Source organism: Acanthopagrus latus, chromosome 17 (assembly GCF_904848185.1).
Source record: "Acanthopagrus latus isolate v.2019 chromosome 17, fAcaLat1.1, whole genome shotgun sequence".
In the NCBI taxonomy this organism is placed as follows: domain Eukaryota; kingdom Metazoa; phylum Chordata; class Actinopteri; order Spariformes; family Sparidae; genus Acanthopagrus; species Acanthopagrus latus.
The window spans coordinates 6400819-6418211 of record NC_051055.1 but is presented as its reverse complement, the minus strand read 5'-3'; the positions used below and the strand labels follow the sequence as shown (position 1 = coordinate 6418211).

General features: G+C 41.0%; 1 protein-coding gene across 4 annotated transcripts in view; it reads left to right on the top strand.

Annotated features, from left to right (window-relative positions):
* Nucleotides 1–17393, top strand: part of oxr1a (oxidation resistance 1a) — a 158617-nt gene that overhangs the window by 78110 nt on the left and 63114 nt on the right. Inside the window, exon 1 of one of the 4 annotated variants that reach the window (XM_037073885.1) lies at nt 16166–16497. The exons of the other annotated variants lie outside the window; for them this stretch is intronic. Within the exon in view, the coding sequence (XP_036929780.1) occupies nt 16341–16497 (157 nt within the window). The 5' untranslated portion in view covers nt 16166–16340. Of the gene's footprint in view, nt 1–16165; nt 16498–17393 lie in introns of those variants that run through there. 4 annotated transcript variants of the gene reach the window in all.

Below are 17393 nucleotides of genomic sequence, written 5' to 3'. Positions count from 1 at the left end.
GGACTTGTGGGCTAGAATTAAATTAGCAGCTATTCAATAGATTGAAGGAAATGTCAGGTTGGAAGTTAAGTCACCCACCTGTTGCTTCCTTACTTCTGGTGCTTGTGTTTTTGCTTGAGTGTGGAATCATAGATTGAGCTCTTGTCCTTGAATCAGTATGTTTTCAGCATTCAGCTGTAGCTGATAGTCACAGCATGATGTTGCATGAGGAGCTAATCACTATGCTAGTTGACAGTTATAGCCAGTGCTTAAGGCGGTACACCGGTGTTGCTCTCTTTTTGTGTTTGATGTAATTGTCTCAGGTGGCATGTCTCTTGTGTTTACACATCCAGATCCTAGCCAGGGGTGGCTATTACACACAAACCACTGTGAGACACATTTCTGTTTTCTCTCTGGAAATAGGACAAATCTGTAACCATCTTCAAAGGAGAAACTGCTGTGTTTGGCCTTGGTTCGATATTCTCTGGATGATTTGAATTTCCATTTGCTAGTCAACCTTTTATTTTTATGCCCAAAAATGTGAGAATAGTCCACTCTGAAAGCTTGAGGAACATGTGGCTGAAACTAATGAGTACAGTACATGCCTTTCATAGTGATGCCATGTCAGCTGTCCACATCTACATGTTCTCTTGGACTGTGATAAGTTTGAGTGCTGGAGTCTATAAATGATTTGATGGCAGAAGTCAGTTTCAAGGAATGACGGAAGAACACAGTGACATGTGTAGGCCACTGAGGATAAAATACCCTCTGAGGTCCTGATGTGATGTCTCCAAATGGAGCAAGTAACTATACTGAAGTGAAGTACGGCAGCACTGCACCCACTCCAAAGACACGGCTGCTTTTTCATCAGTCTGTAATTGTAGCTATTTTCCATTGATCATCTGTCTCACTTTAAGTCTAACCAGCCAGAGAGATGCAGTTGTAAGCTAAGGGAATAACATGTACTGTATGTGAGACATATATAGCCTGTTCTTAGTTGTTTATATTGCCTACAAATGGCATGTGCCTCCAAGCAACCTCAGCTTTTATCTGTTGTATATTTCGCACAATATAACATGCAGCTACTAACATGTCCACACCTTTTGTTCATGTCAGTATATTTTGGCTAATGCCAAATCTTAATGCAGATCTTATGGACATCTTATTTCAATAAGTTCTTACGTTAAACTAGCCATTTCAGTCAGTAAAAGTGCCCATTGTGCAGTACTTCAGCTTTAATCCAGTACAAATGGGAAACCTGAAAAAGTGAATGACTGAGAGGGAGTTGGTCACCTCACTGAGAAGTTGAAGATGTGCAGCCGGTCGAACAGCTAACTGCTTATCTTCTGTCAACACATGCTGAAAATGTTTTTGCAAATGCATTTATAATGACAGTGCACTGTCAAACAGTTGTGTTTCCTGAGACTCATAATAAAAGTAAAATGCAACTTAGTGGCATGGCCCTACAGATGGCAATGTCACTTAACCTATCCATTGATTTGGCCCAGTCTTGAAGTATCTCATCCACTGTTAGAGCTCATGGACTTTGGTTCAGATATTCGTGGTCCCTTCAGGAGGAATTGTAATAACATTTTGGATTAGCTTGCTGATGTTAGCGGTGAGAAGGTAAGAAAGGAGCCTTGGGGGAGTTTGCACTTCTTTTTTTTTTTTTCACTTTTCACGTAAATATAATCAATGTCCTCCTGAAGAAGAGACTGACTTATGTACTATAATATGTACTATTAACTCTGCTTCATTTAGATGATAGTGTCCCCTCCGCCTCCTAATGTGGCCATTCAGACCAATATAGTTGACATAGAACTAGTTCTACACGCTTGGGGATCTCTGTTGGTGATTTGTATGAATGATGTCATTTTTGAAGAAACTGTTCATTGCTTCCATAAGGCTTTGAGGTTGGAAGAACTGATTTCAGATAGATGTCGAAAGTAATTTATTCACTTCACAGCAAAACTTTAAAAGAGATTTGTGGTCTGGAGAAAAGTGTTTTAGCAGCACTTTACCACTGCCTTTATCCTTTTGGACATTAGTTTCGCATTTAAATCAGACAAGTGGAAATATCCTATTCACTCACTTTCATGCTGTTGTTACAGACCATGTGAGATGCAGACTGTGAATGAGTGGTGGGGGGGAGGGTGAACGGGTGAGAGAGAATTATGGAGTGAAAGTGAGAAAAGGGGAAGAGAGTAAGAGCTACCCGTCACGCTCTGACAGCAGCACCCACAGCCATGCCACAGTGCCTTTGCCAGCAGAGCTGCTTGTGTGCGCTGAGATAAGGCCGAGCCCTCTTGCCTTGGCGGTATAGGCTGGTCACGTAGCACCAGAAGGCAGCTTAGCCCCACCACAAATCCAATGGAGAGTCGTTCTTTCTTTCACTTCCTCCCACACAGTCTCTTTCCGCCTCGTCCTCACTTTCTGTCTTCCTGTCTTTATAAAGGTCTCTGGCTTCCCTTTTCTCCGCATCTCCGTCACTGTTTGACACCGCATATTCACTCCATAGATCAGTATGTATCCTCTCTCCTGTCCCCTAGCAACAGCTGAGTTAACAACAACAACAACAACAACAACATCAAGCAGGAGATGACTTGTCAGAGCCCACTATAGTGCAACTTGTGTGGATGTTTGGTTTGGTTCGGCAAAAACCATTAAGAGGAGATGGTCGGCTATTTGTAGTCTATAGATGAAAAACAATTAGTCAATGAATCTGAATCAAGAGATCAGCTTCTTAAATGTGCCAGATTTCTGCCTTTCTTTGTCATATGTCATTGTAAATTGAGCATTTTTGAGCGTTTTTGACTTCTGGTGGGACAAAACATTTTAAGACATCACCTGGGAAAAAATTATGGGATTTTTTTTTTTTTTTATTATGAACGATTAAATGAGTATTTGATAATGAAGACAGTTGGGAATTGCTGCCCTTTAGCATGTTTGCAAAATCTGTAAATCCATTTAAAGTCAACATTTGTTACTGAATGCCATAAAGCTAAGCCAGAGGTGGAAGACATGACGAGTTACTGAAAGGCTCAGTGATTACTGGTCATGGTGACGTGCAGTAAATTCCATTGATTATAGACTTGACTGCAGCTATATGTGATATAAAGTTGGAGTTTTATCAAAATCCAGATCCAGTATATAATCTGATTAACGAATCATCATGCTTTTGGATCCCTTATCAAAAAAATAATGATTCTGATAGATTAAAAAAACGCCTTTAGCAGACGTGCAACTTAATCAACTTGTTGTGATGTGACCATTAAAATAAAGCCTAATCCACTTGGTCTTGTTAAAATATTAAAAATACAGTTCAGTTGCAGTCAAACAAAGCTAGTTAAGAAGGACTTTTACGGAAATCAGTGTCACAATTTTGATAGATAGCTGAAAAGTTTATTACAGTTTGTAATATTTGTCATTTCACCAGCGAAACTGACAGACAGTGCGAACTTATAGTGATGCATGTTTAATGTTTTCCATATTGAGTTTTACACTGCTCTTTGCCATATAAAATAGATGAGAGGAGATGTGTGCTGAGACTTTTGTCAGTGGCATATCTTGATGCCAAATGATTTTGGGATCCAAAATGGACCTGGACCCCTAAATGACTGCTAAAGGTTGCATTAGTGTCATAGTAGTAAATAGATATAATAGTCACTGGAGGGTGGTAAGTTTGGTTTAATCAAGTAAAACCTGCAGGTCTACCTTTGTTCTTACTTACATTACATAAGCTGTATATTAACATGACTGACTGGTGTGTTTCCACTGGTGTCAACTTACGTAGAAACTTAGAATATTCAAATCAGGTCCCTCATGACACTGAGCCACAACACCCGAACGTTCATCCATGTGCAAACACATCTAACAATGAAATAATGAAAACCAGCGATACATATCTATTCACTGGGCCTTTAATGTCAACACAGGCCAGCGTGCGATGTTTGACATCTGTCCTCAACTGAAAGGTCTGTATTGCACAAAGTGTTGTCGTCAGTGTGAATGACATTTTAGAACTTTATTTACACCGATTTTAAATAATGGTGCAGACCATTATACCAGCATGAAAACAGACTGCATTTATAAAGCACTTATCCGAGGCCCTTTACAATATTTGCTTCTCATCTCACCAATTCACACACACACTGGTTTCAGTAGGCATACTGTGCAAGGTACCAGGGAGTCCAGTGTCTTGCCCAAGGACGTTCCTGTACCACAGATGCTCCACAGCACGTCTATATTGTCCAAATTATGGCTTGATACAGTCTTGAAATGTGGGTTTCTAGCAAGTTAAATATGTTTCTCAAATTCTAAGTCTTTACAATAACAAAAGGCACATGAGCTTGGCACACTCTGGGGAGTCAAGGCAGACTGGGTAATATTGTACAAGAACCTCCCCAGTTAATCCTGTGAAAGTGGTACTGCCTACAGGGTCTCATAGTCTACACTGTGTGTTGATAAGAAAAGCCTGACAACAATGTGCCTCGAGGGCTGCATTCACATAAAACAGCACCAGAGGCAGCCAAATCACACTGCTCTTGCAAACTGTAATTGGGGTATCTGATATGTCTGGATCTCGCCCGCTGGTAAACAAAAAGCCATGATTTGTTTCCTTCAGGTGTTTCTAGTGAAGCTCATGCTCAGGTCTGATGGAGTTGTAGCACACAGACAGGAGTGTCCTGGTTGTCCCCGTGTAGATGTGTCCCCATACACAGCTCACTTTAATAACCACACGGAAATAAAACGGAGGTGGAAGCACTTACACACGTTTGCGCTCCTCCGGAACCTGGGAGGGCTTGGAAACCATTTCCGCAAAGGTTAATAATATGTTTGAGCTGTCCCCAGACAGCAATGGAGCACTTTGACACTAACTTGGTTACAGGCGGAGAATGTCACCTCTGTTTTTCCAGGTTTTGACTTTTTACTCTGCGCTTATTATTCTCCGAGCTCCCTCCACGTTCTTGTCCAGACTAGACTAGCTGCTCTGCAGAATTAATCACCGCTCCGTGCTGCTGTCCAGGACCTTAGCTTCTTTCACAGCAACAAATAATAGCAGATAACAGGCGATGCAAATGGAAACAGCATGACTATAAAGCTGTGTTTTTTTGACCAGAGACGGTTAGCCATATTAGGAAGTCGGAGAGAGGCTCCCTGATTGATTTATCCTGGCCTTGTCCCTGTTTGTCCCCCAAGAGAGGATGAAAAAGCACATGGTGCTCTCTGGCTCCATCAATCTTCCACTAACCAGATTGCATCCGGAGGAAGATTCTTGACTGAATTAAGGTGAACATCCATTTTCGGCCAAATTTTCAGAAATTGACTTTTGTATTGTAACTCAATGTCAAAGAAGATAGAGAGGTGGCTGCCAAACATTTACAGCAGAGGTCAAGATTTGTGATATCCGTGCATGGACTTATGCATGCAAGACACATGCAGACATAGCTGGGATATGAGAGTCACTTATCCTCAGGCTGTCTCAATGTCATGAAGATCAGTATGATGTTAGCTGTGCAACAAATGGTCTCTATTTGTGTGACATTTGTCCTTTCTTAATGTCCTCAGAGATGACACATGTGCTTTTAAGCTGCTCCTGTGTGTCCATGTCTTGAAAAGGACATAATATTATATATGTTATATTATCGAGAGCTTTTCAGTCACCTTTTTCAGTGGTACTAAATGCAGAACTCTATGCACAGCTCATTGTGCTGTCATGTGAGAATCAACACTGTGTAGATCTAAATCTCTACAGTGTAGTGAATCACCGCTTGGCCGGAAGCGAAGGCCACAGAGATTTGTAGCTACCAAGGCCACAGTGTTTTTTCGTTTTCTTCTTTTTTTTTCTTTTTTTTTTTTTTTACTAGACAGCAACAAAAACATTAACGTTTTTTTTTGTCTTTTTCTTTTTTATGTAGTGCAGGAAAGCAATGTAAGGGAAGAGGCTCACTGCTGGATTTACTGCAGTGCTACTGTAAAAGATCTGTGGGTCGGATTTATTGGCCTGCCGGTGTAATTACGTTGACCGGGAGTCTCTTGGTGGTCCTCTTCTCGTTGGGCTCAATTTATAAATGCCACAGAGCTAGTAATCCCACTGTTTCCCCACTTAGTTTGGAAAGGGCTCTGGCCATCCTCTGGCTAGGATTGATTACATATAGCTCAAATGAAGAGTAAGCAGTTTTCTGCTGTCGAACGCCAGCACCGGCCCCTGCTATTGATTCACTGTACAGCACAGGGAAAATAAGATCTGCCACTTCACAGTAACGGCTCATACTTGTTTCCCTTTTACTCATGAATTTATGGGCTCCTATTATTTAAACACAACTCTATTTTGCCTGTATGTAATGTATGTACATTGGTGCTAAAAAACTGAAAAAACCCTGTTCATGTAATGTCAGCCAGTGCAAAGCACTTTTTCTTTTCAGAAATGAGTAAATTAGTCAATGCCTCTAAGGAGCAGATAAACCATTATCCATTTATAAATTATATTTACATAACAGTTAATTGAATTTACAGACACATGGAGTGTCAGTGGAAACTGATTAGTTGCACTAGTTTATATCTGATATGTAGGCCTCTGCTTAAGTGTCACAAATATTGTTATTGTGGATCGTTAATAATGATGATTTATTATCGAAACAAAGCCAACAGTGTTTGCATGCCGGAAAATGTTCAGTATCAGTGATGACATCCAACTGAAGTATTATTAAAACTGAGCGTGGGAGTTCATTCTTGATCTCGGAAAGGGTTTGTACAAAAATAGAAAAAAAAATAACTCACTCACTCACTCACTCTGATTGGCTTTTGCCATGGCTTTTAGCCATACCTCACAGTCCTCCTCTGGAGATCTCATTTGCTAATACAGAGGAAGACCATGACATGCAGTTGAAAGATCAAGCTAGCTATAGACCTACATCCACTGAGGAGGACGACTGTACGATGTAAATTCAAACCTCTGCAAAAATCTACAAAGTGTACTCCAAAAAACTGTCATGTCAAAACTCTGACTTAGTATTTTCATTACAACAAAACTTTCCATCATATTGAGCTGGTGTTTAATAAATGATGTGTGACTTATTAGAGGAATAACCAATTTGAAAAATCATTAATGTGTAAAACTTGAATAATAAATGCTTGAATAAATACATTCTGTTTATGTAGTTTTCCTTAACTATATATGCAATAATTGTAAAAGAAAACACAAAAGTTTATATATAAGTTTGCATGAACTCAAGATATTTGATTTATATGCAAATTGACATGTAAAGAAGATGCCTATAGTCAATATTTTAGCCATATTTTTTTCTCCAATAGAAGTTCAATATTCATCTCTCCATGTAGTGGTTTCATTATTAAACTGCCTACCCTACGTACGTCTAAGAGATTCACAGGAAATGATACAGCATCTAATCCATTGTTTTCATTTAACTTAAGTTACTGATTACACATTTATACATTTCACTGTAGATCGGTTAGAAATACTGTATTGAGTTATGGAACAACACAGATGATTACTTTTTATGAGAAACCTTTCTTGTTGTATAAAAAGCTTGTTAAAATGTAAAACCTCACATGATTTAAGATAGTAACTTATTGTTATAATATAAACTGTTTCATATTTAACAATATATTTTTAAGTGATAACATTATACCATTATCATATTATAATGTGAAATGTTTCATGTTTCATTATAACGTCAAACACTTCACATCATAACAAGACAAGTATTCTTTGTATTGAGTTGAGTTTGTATGTCATAAAAGAGTGAAAATATCTTATTAGAAGGTGAAAAACATTTAGTTTTTAACAAGAAGCTTTTCATTTTAAAATACCGATACTGGTCTGTTTTTCTTTTCTGGTGTGGCAGCAGTACTCTTATGTATAAAACTGTCCTAAAACTGCAAAATGTAACTTTTTTTTTTTTATTTGGTAGGTTCAGTCAGAATGCTGTTTTTAAGATTTTTAAAGAGAAAACACAACTGAATGTTTCAGCATAAAAGGCCATCAAAATATGTTTAGCCTTGACAAAAGGAAAAACTCATATTATTCCAAGCACCTTCATTTACATAGTTTTACATACATGGCATTACTGAGCAAGCATCACTGTGGTGGAAGAGACATGCTTAAGTGCTTTTGGGTTTGTTTTTTGTAGCCTCCTTTGTCCTTGTAGGTTTTATCTAATCAGTGGATCTGATGACAAAAGATGGGACATTTGGATCCAAGCCAAAAGGGCTGGAAGTGAGCTTGAAAGAAGACATGAATATGACTCATCCACAACCACCTTGACCCCTACCAACCCCCCTCATCATCATCTTCAAGCTCTCATTAGAATGTGGAGGACTTTGCATTGTACATGCTCCGGGGCCACGTTTGCTATGCACCGGTTTATCCAAGAGGAAGAATGGCTGCGGGACAGGATTTAGCCGGCCAGTGCACTACGCTGTCTTCTCCACACGGGTCATTGCTCTGGACATTCACTGGATGGCAAGGATCTGGAAAACTGTCACAAAGAAGCGGGGTAGCAGAAGCTACATGCATCAGGTCTGAATGCCTCCTTTTTTTTCACTCTGGCTACGCAAAGTATCACAGAGTTACAGCTGTGTGGAGTGCACGCAGGCCTTAAAGGACAAACTTGTTATGAAAAAAGGCTTTAAAAATGGCTCTTGTCATTGGATAATTCAATTTGGCCCTATTAAATTCCAGTGGGTTATTTAGACTAAGTGTGTTGTCTATGTTTTTGCTATTGCCTCATCTAAAATCTGGTTATGCCTTCAATTCTGCAGCACTTTGTAATTATTATTATGCTGTGTTTTTGTAGAGACTCAAAACATCATTGAATTAAGATGACAACACATTGATCATACTCGCGCTGTATGGAGGATGCTGGGTAATGGCTGCGTGGAGTCAGTTCTCAGTCAAGCACTGAGCATGATATCAGTCTTCTGGTCAGACATGATCACGTCTAGCCTGTGGGCCTTAATCTGCCACCTTGGCATGATTGACACACGTTGTCTGTCCAAGCATATATGTATTCATATACTGAGTGCTGGGATGTAAACAGGATGGACTACTACCAGTTAAAGCTGATGGAGGCTGTATTCTGTATTGGTAAAATACTTTTATGTTTGAAGACATTCACATCCCAATAAACTGCATAGTTCTTACATATATTAATTTCGATTTTTACATCCTAAAAATGAATTTTACTATGATATTGACAACAGGAATTCAATCACTTAATTGTCTGTTGAGGATACATTTTATCTCTGTCTCTAAAACTTGAAAGAATTTTTAAAGATTTGGGGAAATGTTCTTTCTTTTTGAGAGTAAGTTGAGAAGAACAACATCATTCTCATGTCTGTGCAGTAACTATAGAGCTAGGCTAATCACAGTCATACTCTTGGTCTATAGTTGACAGCTTTACATGCATCTGACACTCAGACAGAAAGCTAGAAGCATATTCACCACAATGTGCAACCTTTCTTTCTTTAAGACATTCCAACTTTCCTATTTGCTCTTTTTTTTTGTCATATGTGCTTGTTGCATTTTTTGCTTTCTTACCTCCTGTCTCCCTTTCTGTGTTAAAATGACTTTATTGACTCCAATATATGAAAAAGATATATTAGAAAGGTACATTTGTGTCAAAATCCAGCTCTCAGCTCTCGTCATCCCAGCTATCCCTTGTGTAATAAAAGGTTGTAATACTGTTTATTTCGTGAGATTGGAAGAAAGTCCGACATTGTGTTCTTTCCCAGCACTACATAATAATAGCTATTGATTTGTGGCTCGGTCCTACAGGAAAAAAAAAAAACGAGCATTACATATGTTGCGTGATGGAAGGCAAAACATTTTTTCAGCCAAAGGGATTGCTACATTATAACTTCTGTGCCAACAGTTCAGCACCACATTTGACTCAAGCGTGTTTCATTAACAGAGTTAGCGTGACTCTTGCTAATGAGTTCCCCCTCTCACAGGTAATTATGTCTTCATTGGCTCCTAATTAATTCATATTCACTCCTATGGACTACAAAAGGTTGCATCCTCTTAACCACGCTAACGTCTCATACTTGGAATGATGCAATATGTCCCGGGCTAGTAATTTAACCAACAAATTATTAATCCGGTGCATCTCCTGGGGGGAGAGATTCATTATCCAATTTAGCATACTTGTGGAATGGGTCATATCAGGTGATAAATGGAAAGCGTCCAGTGTGAGGACAGTTTTACAGCAGATTGAGAGCGTGCAAAACCTCTTGTCATCCTTGTTGGATTTAAGATGTCCATTCGGCTCTAATTTCCTCCCATAGCGCATTGCTGTATTTCTTTGCTGTCTGATTATAATGCCTGTCGAGGTGAAGAGGCTTATGTAGAGCAATCTTTGTGCTTTTGTGCTACTGCTGTAGCTGAGTGACTCATGAGAGGCTTTTTACGGTAATGATGAAATATATGGCGGTGTCCGAATTTAAAAGGAATCAATTAACTCCTTTCCAAGAGTTCAGCACGGATAATAAAGTGGACACTGACATAACAGAGCATTTGCTTTGTTTATTTGCCTGACAATGCCTCATTCTCACAGCCCCTCTTTCTGTGTCCCTGTCAGGTTTATTGTGGGCTCAACCTTCAGCGCAAGGCTGGGCTTTATTATTTTAATAAATTGCCCTGTATGAAGAGAGCACTGGTGCATGTCTGATGCATGTCCCTTCCTCTTCCCTTCCTCCCTCGCCCTCTCTTTCTTCCTAATCCACCAACATCGTGTTCTTGCCCCTGAAATTAACGGCACACTTGCCAGGGAATAAGATGCATTCATAAAGGAGGAAGAGGGAGGTGAAACGGCTGAGGGAGAGAGCCCAGCGCTTAGCAGACGGATGTGTTCTTCCTGCTAAGCCAGTGGTCATCAGTCGTCGGGGCCACCCAGCCTCTCGGGGCGGCCTCAGACAGCGCAGACATCCACAGAGGATAGATGACCGTGAGCGGGGGCAGTGGAAGTGGCGGTGAAAGATAGCCCGCCCTGACGCCACCGGTCATCGATCACAACTAGCCACCCTGTAGAAGTGTCCTGAGAGAGAAACCCTGGCAATAACAGTGGGTTGAATTGTTGAGACAGCAGGTCAGTGTCAGACTGGATGGCACCACAACACCTCAGCTTCACCCCCTTGCTTTCTGTCTCTTGCAGACGGCATTAGGCTGGAATACTGAGGCTTATTTCCACACATCATGTATTAACTGAGCGAGGAGGCTTTTTCATCCAGCAAGCTCATTTGGTCTTTATTCTATATTCACTTTACATAAAACTCTCAGAGCAACAAAAGATCCACTTTTTGGATGATTTAGTTTGCTCCTTTGGTCACAAATCTGACTTAAAGTGAGGAGAAACTCTTGGCCAGGGTTTCCTGAATTAGTTAGAGGGAAAAACCCTGATGCATAAAAGAGCACAATTGGCTGTGACAAGCGGCTTATCTTCTAAAATTAGGACAGTGTCTCTGATGTGATTATGTTTTTTTTGCTTGGGTCCTATTTTTTTATCATGGGTAGGGGTAGTGTTGTGGTAGATGTGTCAGTGCTTGAGTCTTTGATGCAATATCTGTAACCCTGTAGCAAAAGAAGCTTTTTAGTCGACGTTAAAGATGGGAAGCTGCCTTGGAAGTTATTGGATACCTTTACTCTTGTTTCTATGTACATATATCTGCATATAAGTGCAGAATCTGTGGGGACAGGATTTCGGTATCGAAAGCTTCTGGTTTCCATTTGAATGGCCTTTGGTTGCAAGCAGGTAAACAAAAGGGCCAGAACTAATTGGCTGAAATGCCATCATGAAATCCATCGACTATCGTCTGACCAGCTGGCGAAGGAGAAAGTCTTGGCCTAGATATCCATTATTCGTTATAAAATGTTCTGTGGGCTACATTGGAGGCCCCAAAACATCGCCCGCCGACCACAGAGGCTAAATCACGATAGCTAATGGGTTCCAAGATTGCCTCCTCTCTCTTTCTACAGGCCAAGGCCCAGTGGTGGTTGGGTAACTGTATGTCTCCATTATGGTTAACTGCCAATTTTTCAAAACACTCAAACCACTTTCAGTGTGAGCCTGAAGGTTAACACTTGACCTTACAAATGTCAGCTTGAAAAAAGAAATTCTCCAAACAAGGTTAAATGTATTTGTTGCTTAGCTTTGAATCAAATCTCATGGTCTTCCACAGTGGAGGAAGGTGCTCAAGTGTCACAGAGATGTTTGATGCAACCTCCTCTATGCAGTTTTTTTTTATGTTCTGCCCAAGATTATTTTGGTGCATTACCTTAGAGACCAGAGATGGAGACGAGCAACATGTTGATTGGGGAGTACAAAGGTCCCCGAGCAACATGTTGATTGGGGAGTACAAAGGTCCCGGGCCAGAATCAAGCCAGTTATATGGTACGGTGTGCCTCTTATACAATACGCCATGAGGACAATTGTGCTGTTCCAAAGTTTACATTGGTTTTTGACTATCTTATCCCATTTCTTCCGATAGTCCGAAGATCAGGTGAATCAGAAGGTATAAACTTGTTTGTTTAGCTTTCTTTTGTATATGAGGCTGCAATACTGAAGTCTTTCAAATTGTATCGTCTCTCATTGCATGCTTATTGATAGGGCAGAGACTCACAGGTGGTATCAAATAATGAACAATGGGACAAGTTCCATAATTGTTGGTATAGTCCTTTAACTGTAGCTAACCGAAGCTGCATGACAGGAGGCTCAAGTACAACATTAACATAAAAAATAAAGACACTGATAAACAAGGTCTGAGTGGCAGCAGTCACACTTACGTAACCTGAGTGTTGAGTAATTAAACTGCCTGCTACTCTAGATGATCAGGTGACTCAGCTTGGCATTGTCACGTTCCTTACGAGAAGCACACAACATTTAATTCATGTTTGCCTCTTATGAATATTTGGGCCCTGCTGCCAGAGTGAAAAACATGTTCATCTGTTGTAGCGCTGACAGCTTTGGAGAGACGACGCCTCACTTCCCCGATGAAAACACCTCTGTGGAGGAGGGATTTCTGACAAGGGCTGTTAAACACCTGTGATTGCAGCCATTGTCTGGATGCCTCGGCCCGATTCCCGCAGCAGCTAACTGTCTTTATAGGTCGTCATCTTGTTTACGTGCCTTGCACAGGCTGCGGGATAATAGAGCGGAACGCCTGTGAAACACGGGACGGTGCTTGCTGTATGCTCTGTATTTACACTCCAGCTCCAGAGATGCTATCTAGAAATGCCATATGAGATCTGTGAAAATATCTCAGGCCATCACTTTTACCATAAACACCTCAATGAGCCTTTCCAATAACCACACACTGCTGTAAGGCTTGTTTGTGTTTGCCAGCAGGTGCATTTGTGTCGCATGAGTGAACTCCCTGCTGCTTTTATGTCATAGTGATTTCCACTGTAAACAGGAAAATTCTTGGAGGGAAGAGCAGATTGCTGTTGTGTGAAAATGTGTGTACAGTGTGCGTGCGTGTGTGCACATGGTAATTCAGCCATTCCAGCGCACACAAGCTGGTGTTCACACCAGCGTGCTGCTGCTCTGCTTACGTAACTGTGCTTGTGTATTCCGTCCATCCATTGACAGTGGAAAAGCGGCAGCTCCCCAGTGGCTTTCGTGTTTGTTGTTCCGTAATGAAAGTGTTCCTCTTCTCAGGATTAGGCTGCAGCCTACCTGGCTCTCAATAGGAAACTGCTGAGATTAACACTCGCTCCCCAGTGCCCCGCTCTCAGACGATGACAAAGCCTCACACAGAAGACCCTCTCAGGGCTTTTGCTGGCAGCTGCTGACACCAGGAGGTTTTTACACGGGTTCTTGTACCACTTTCAAGTCATTAAACAGGATGATTCCCTCACTAGTATATTACTACACTCTCAAGTGCTGATTTGATCATGTTGGAAATTAATAATTGGAAGATATGAATTGTGCTTTCACTATAAACATATGCACAAATTAAAGTGTACTCTAAATACTCAAAGGCAAACTCTGTAATGACCTATATGCCATTAAAAAACAGGGTAATTTGCAAAACAAATCAGAAGAACATAACTCATAAATGAATGGCATGTGAGTTTTTTAATCACCTATTAAATACAGAAAACAGACAATACATCAAACATGCTAGCTTAAGTAGACCAAAGTAACTCCCATCATTTCCATGCAATGAGGCTCATGTTGTTGGATGAGCACAGAGGGATTTCTTTCATTTTCCCTCTCTGGTCACACTAAAGCTTAATTAGAGAGTGGAGCAGTTCTCAGAGAAAATTGGCCTTAATAACTAGATTCAGCTTTATTGTTTGCTGCTAGAATGTATATCTCTCAGCCGATGAGGTTGAAACGCAGAGAGAAGTGGAAGCCAGTCAGCCTCCCTCCGAGGATGTTATGGATGATTTGATGAGCACTCTAGGCAGCTGTACAGCAACACAGTATATCACGCAGCTACAAGGCCCTGTGGGGTGGCACTGGGCCGGTCTGAGACCTGTCTAACTACACTGTCCAAGTGCCAAGTTTACAAGCAGGGCCCTGTCCAAGGTCAGACAGGAGCAGGGGGCCAAATAAAATTCACTGACTGCAAGTCCATCAGCAGCCCTCTTGTACATCAGTGTTAGAGTTGTTGACAGAAGTATTTTTTTTTTAAAAAAAAATGGTAGTTTGGTGCTTTTTCCTGTTTTATATTCCTGTAAGTCAAGGATGCACGTTTTTTTCCTTTTTTTTATTCAGCCAATACTGATTGCCGACGGTAACCAACTTCTCATGGCCAATACTGTGAACTAATCATTTCACTTTTATGTTATTTCACAGGTTGTGCAAACCTCAGGTTGCTATGCAGCTTCTCCTACTCTTTCTCCTTTTCCTTCTCCTTCGCTCTCTCCCCCTTCTTCTTCTTCTTCTTCTTCTTCTTCTTCTCCTGCTCTTTCTCCCTCTCCTTCTCTTTCTTTTTCTCTGTTTTTATTGGCAGATCACACACCAGCGTTATAGGTGCATACCACTACCTACTGCTTCAGACTATGTACATGATGACTATGATGATCCATATTTCTGTTATGATTGCTGCTCTTGTTGACCTAAACCTTTCACTGAGGAAGGACACCAGAGCACACACTATCCAGTGCAACCAGCAGATGGAGCACATTCAGTGTTGAAAATGGCCCTGATTCAGTTTCAAATCACATTGGTTCACTGTCCTCAATTATAACAGCTGTTCCAGCCTCGGCCCACCTACTACAGATGCCAGGAGAGAACCACAGGTAGTTCCCCTGTCAGATTACAGCTTGAAAGAAACACTCCCCTCTATGCCTTTTCTGATATGAATGAGTAGAACACATGTAAACCTCGTTTCGAACATTTCTCCAATTCATGTCAAACATTGCGAGGAATTCGTCACACTCCTGACTCCCGTCTCACCACAAAGCTGCACTTAAAAATGAATACTGCATCACGAGCTTTCCAGTTCACTACCTGAGCCTGCTGCCCAATTATGACACCCTGTTCTGCCCTGTTGGTTTTCCCCTTTTCCACATTCATTTACGCACCTCAAAATGCCATCTCCTCCTATCCCTCACCAGACGAGCAGACACTTATATGTCACAGGTCTCACTATGCCCCCTCGAGTCGCACATAGGCGCAGAGGAGTGCTCCAAATGTGAGAGTCTCAATTTATAAGTATGTTACTATGGTGGGTGTCAGCTGGATGTCATTGTCCCCGGGTGTCATACAGCGCCACAATGAAAAAGTTATGAAAATATCCTGGCAACAAAATCAGGGTGGGTCGAGCTGGGTTGCATTTGTAAACCCTATATTTATTAATTATTTATTTGCAAAGACTTTTCAAAGTTCAGTTTTTACCCATGACCTGAGGTATAATAACCTTTTTTTTCAGTAGTTTGAAAATTATTCATTTAGAATGAAATGCAAGCCTAAATAAATAGTGTGTCATGCAGTTAAACATAAACTAACCTATGAAAATGTTGTCTGCCATACACTTCCATAGGAATTTGGTGTTAAATCACACAGACTGTATTTTAAACATACGTGTATTGTCAGCTGTGTTAATATGTGCCAGTAAGGCAGTAGGCTGCTGTTGCCCCACTATGTGGCGCCACATGACTCCGTTAGGGGCAAATAAAAAAATAAAAAAAAAAGTTGCACTTGTTGACGTATTTCCAAGAGTTCCTGTTTCGGAATGTACACAGCACAGATAGTGATTGAGGCTTTTCACACTACGAGTTTGAGCCCGTTACGTTTCGCTGACACTGCGTTTCGTGCAATGACAGCGGGCTTTAGAACACTTTGAGCGCTTAGTTTTAAGCTAGCCGAGCTAGGTTTTGCAGCACTAACACTATGGACTACATATTATCTGTTACGGGCAGCGGCGCGAGAGTTGTCAGAGACGTAATAGCACAGAGACTGTGGCCCGGACCTGGACAGGACACTGTCCAAAACCAACAGCACCAGGCTGGAACAACACACGACAGTAACACCGTCCACTCCAAAACAGGTCAGTCTAAAATTCAGTCATAGTTAGCTTACAGTTTGGGGGCAGAAGTCAGCTTCTCCGGGAAGCCAAACCTCCAACGCATGCCTTCCTGCAGAGCGTAGAGCCGAACTCCCTTTCAAAAAACAGTCAGTTAAAGCGCCTGTCATCCTTTTAAAAGTTTTCTTATCTGGTAGAGCAGAGGTTAAGACCTAGAAACAAACATGTGTCACTTTCCAATTCGGCCAAGTTCTATTCTATTAAGTGTCGCTTATTCTGATATTATTTCAACTTGTAATCCGGTCGTTTCCGCACCCCTCGGTCTGTGTTCAAAGCATTAAGTCAGCGTGACATACAAAAGTTGAGTTATTTGAAATACAGCTACGATTTTTGAATCTCACTGATGTCACTCGCTTATTGGCAAGCGACTTTCATATTACACAACACAAATGAGTGCATGACATTAAACGACGAAATTATTAGGCGAAGTTTGCACCAACTCAAACATACTCTGCTGTTGCTGTCAGCAGAACTCGCATATTGACATGTCATTTTCCGTGTTTTAAAAACATAAAACTCAGTTTTACAGGGGCTGTTTTGTGAATTAGCCTACTCCAAGTTGGTAAATAATATCAGTGGAGACGGTGAATACAATAAAGGGGATCCTCATCCATTTTTCCTCTGATCCAAAGCTAAGAGAAAACACATAGAACCTCTGCCTGCGAATGACCAGACCCACCTTTTTTTCCACAGAACTTGCACATGTCATCAAACTTAGGATTCATACGGTACGTGTCAGTTTTTGAGTATGAAATGTGGAGATGGTGTGAGTACATTATGCAACACTTCCTGGACAGTGTAATCATAGGACTGAGGGTCTCTGCCTGCTTCCCAGCCTGATCTTCCTCTATTTGAACTGA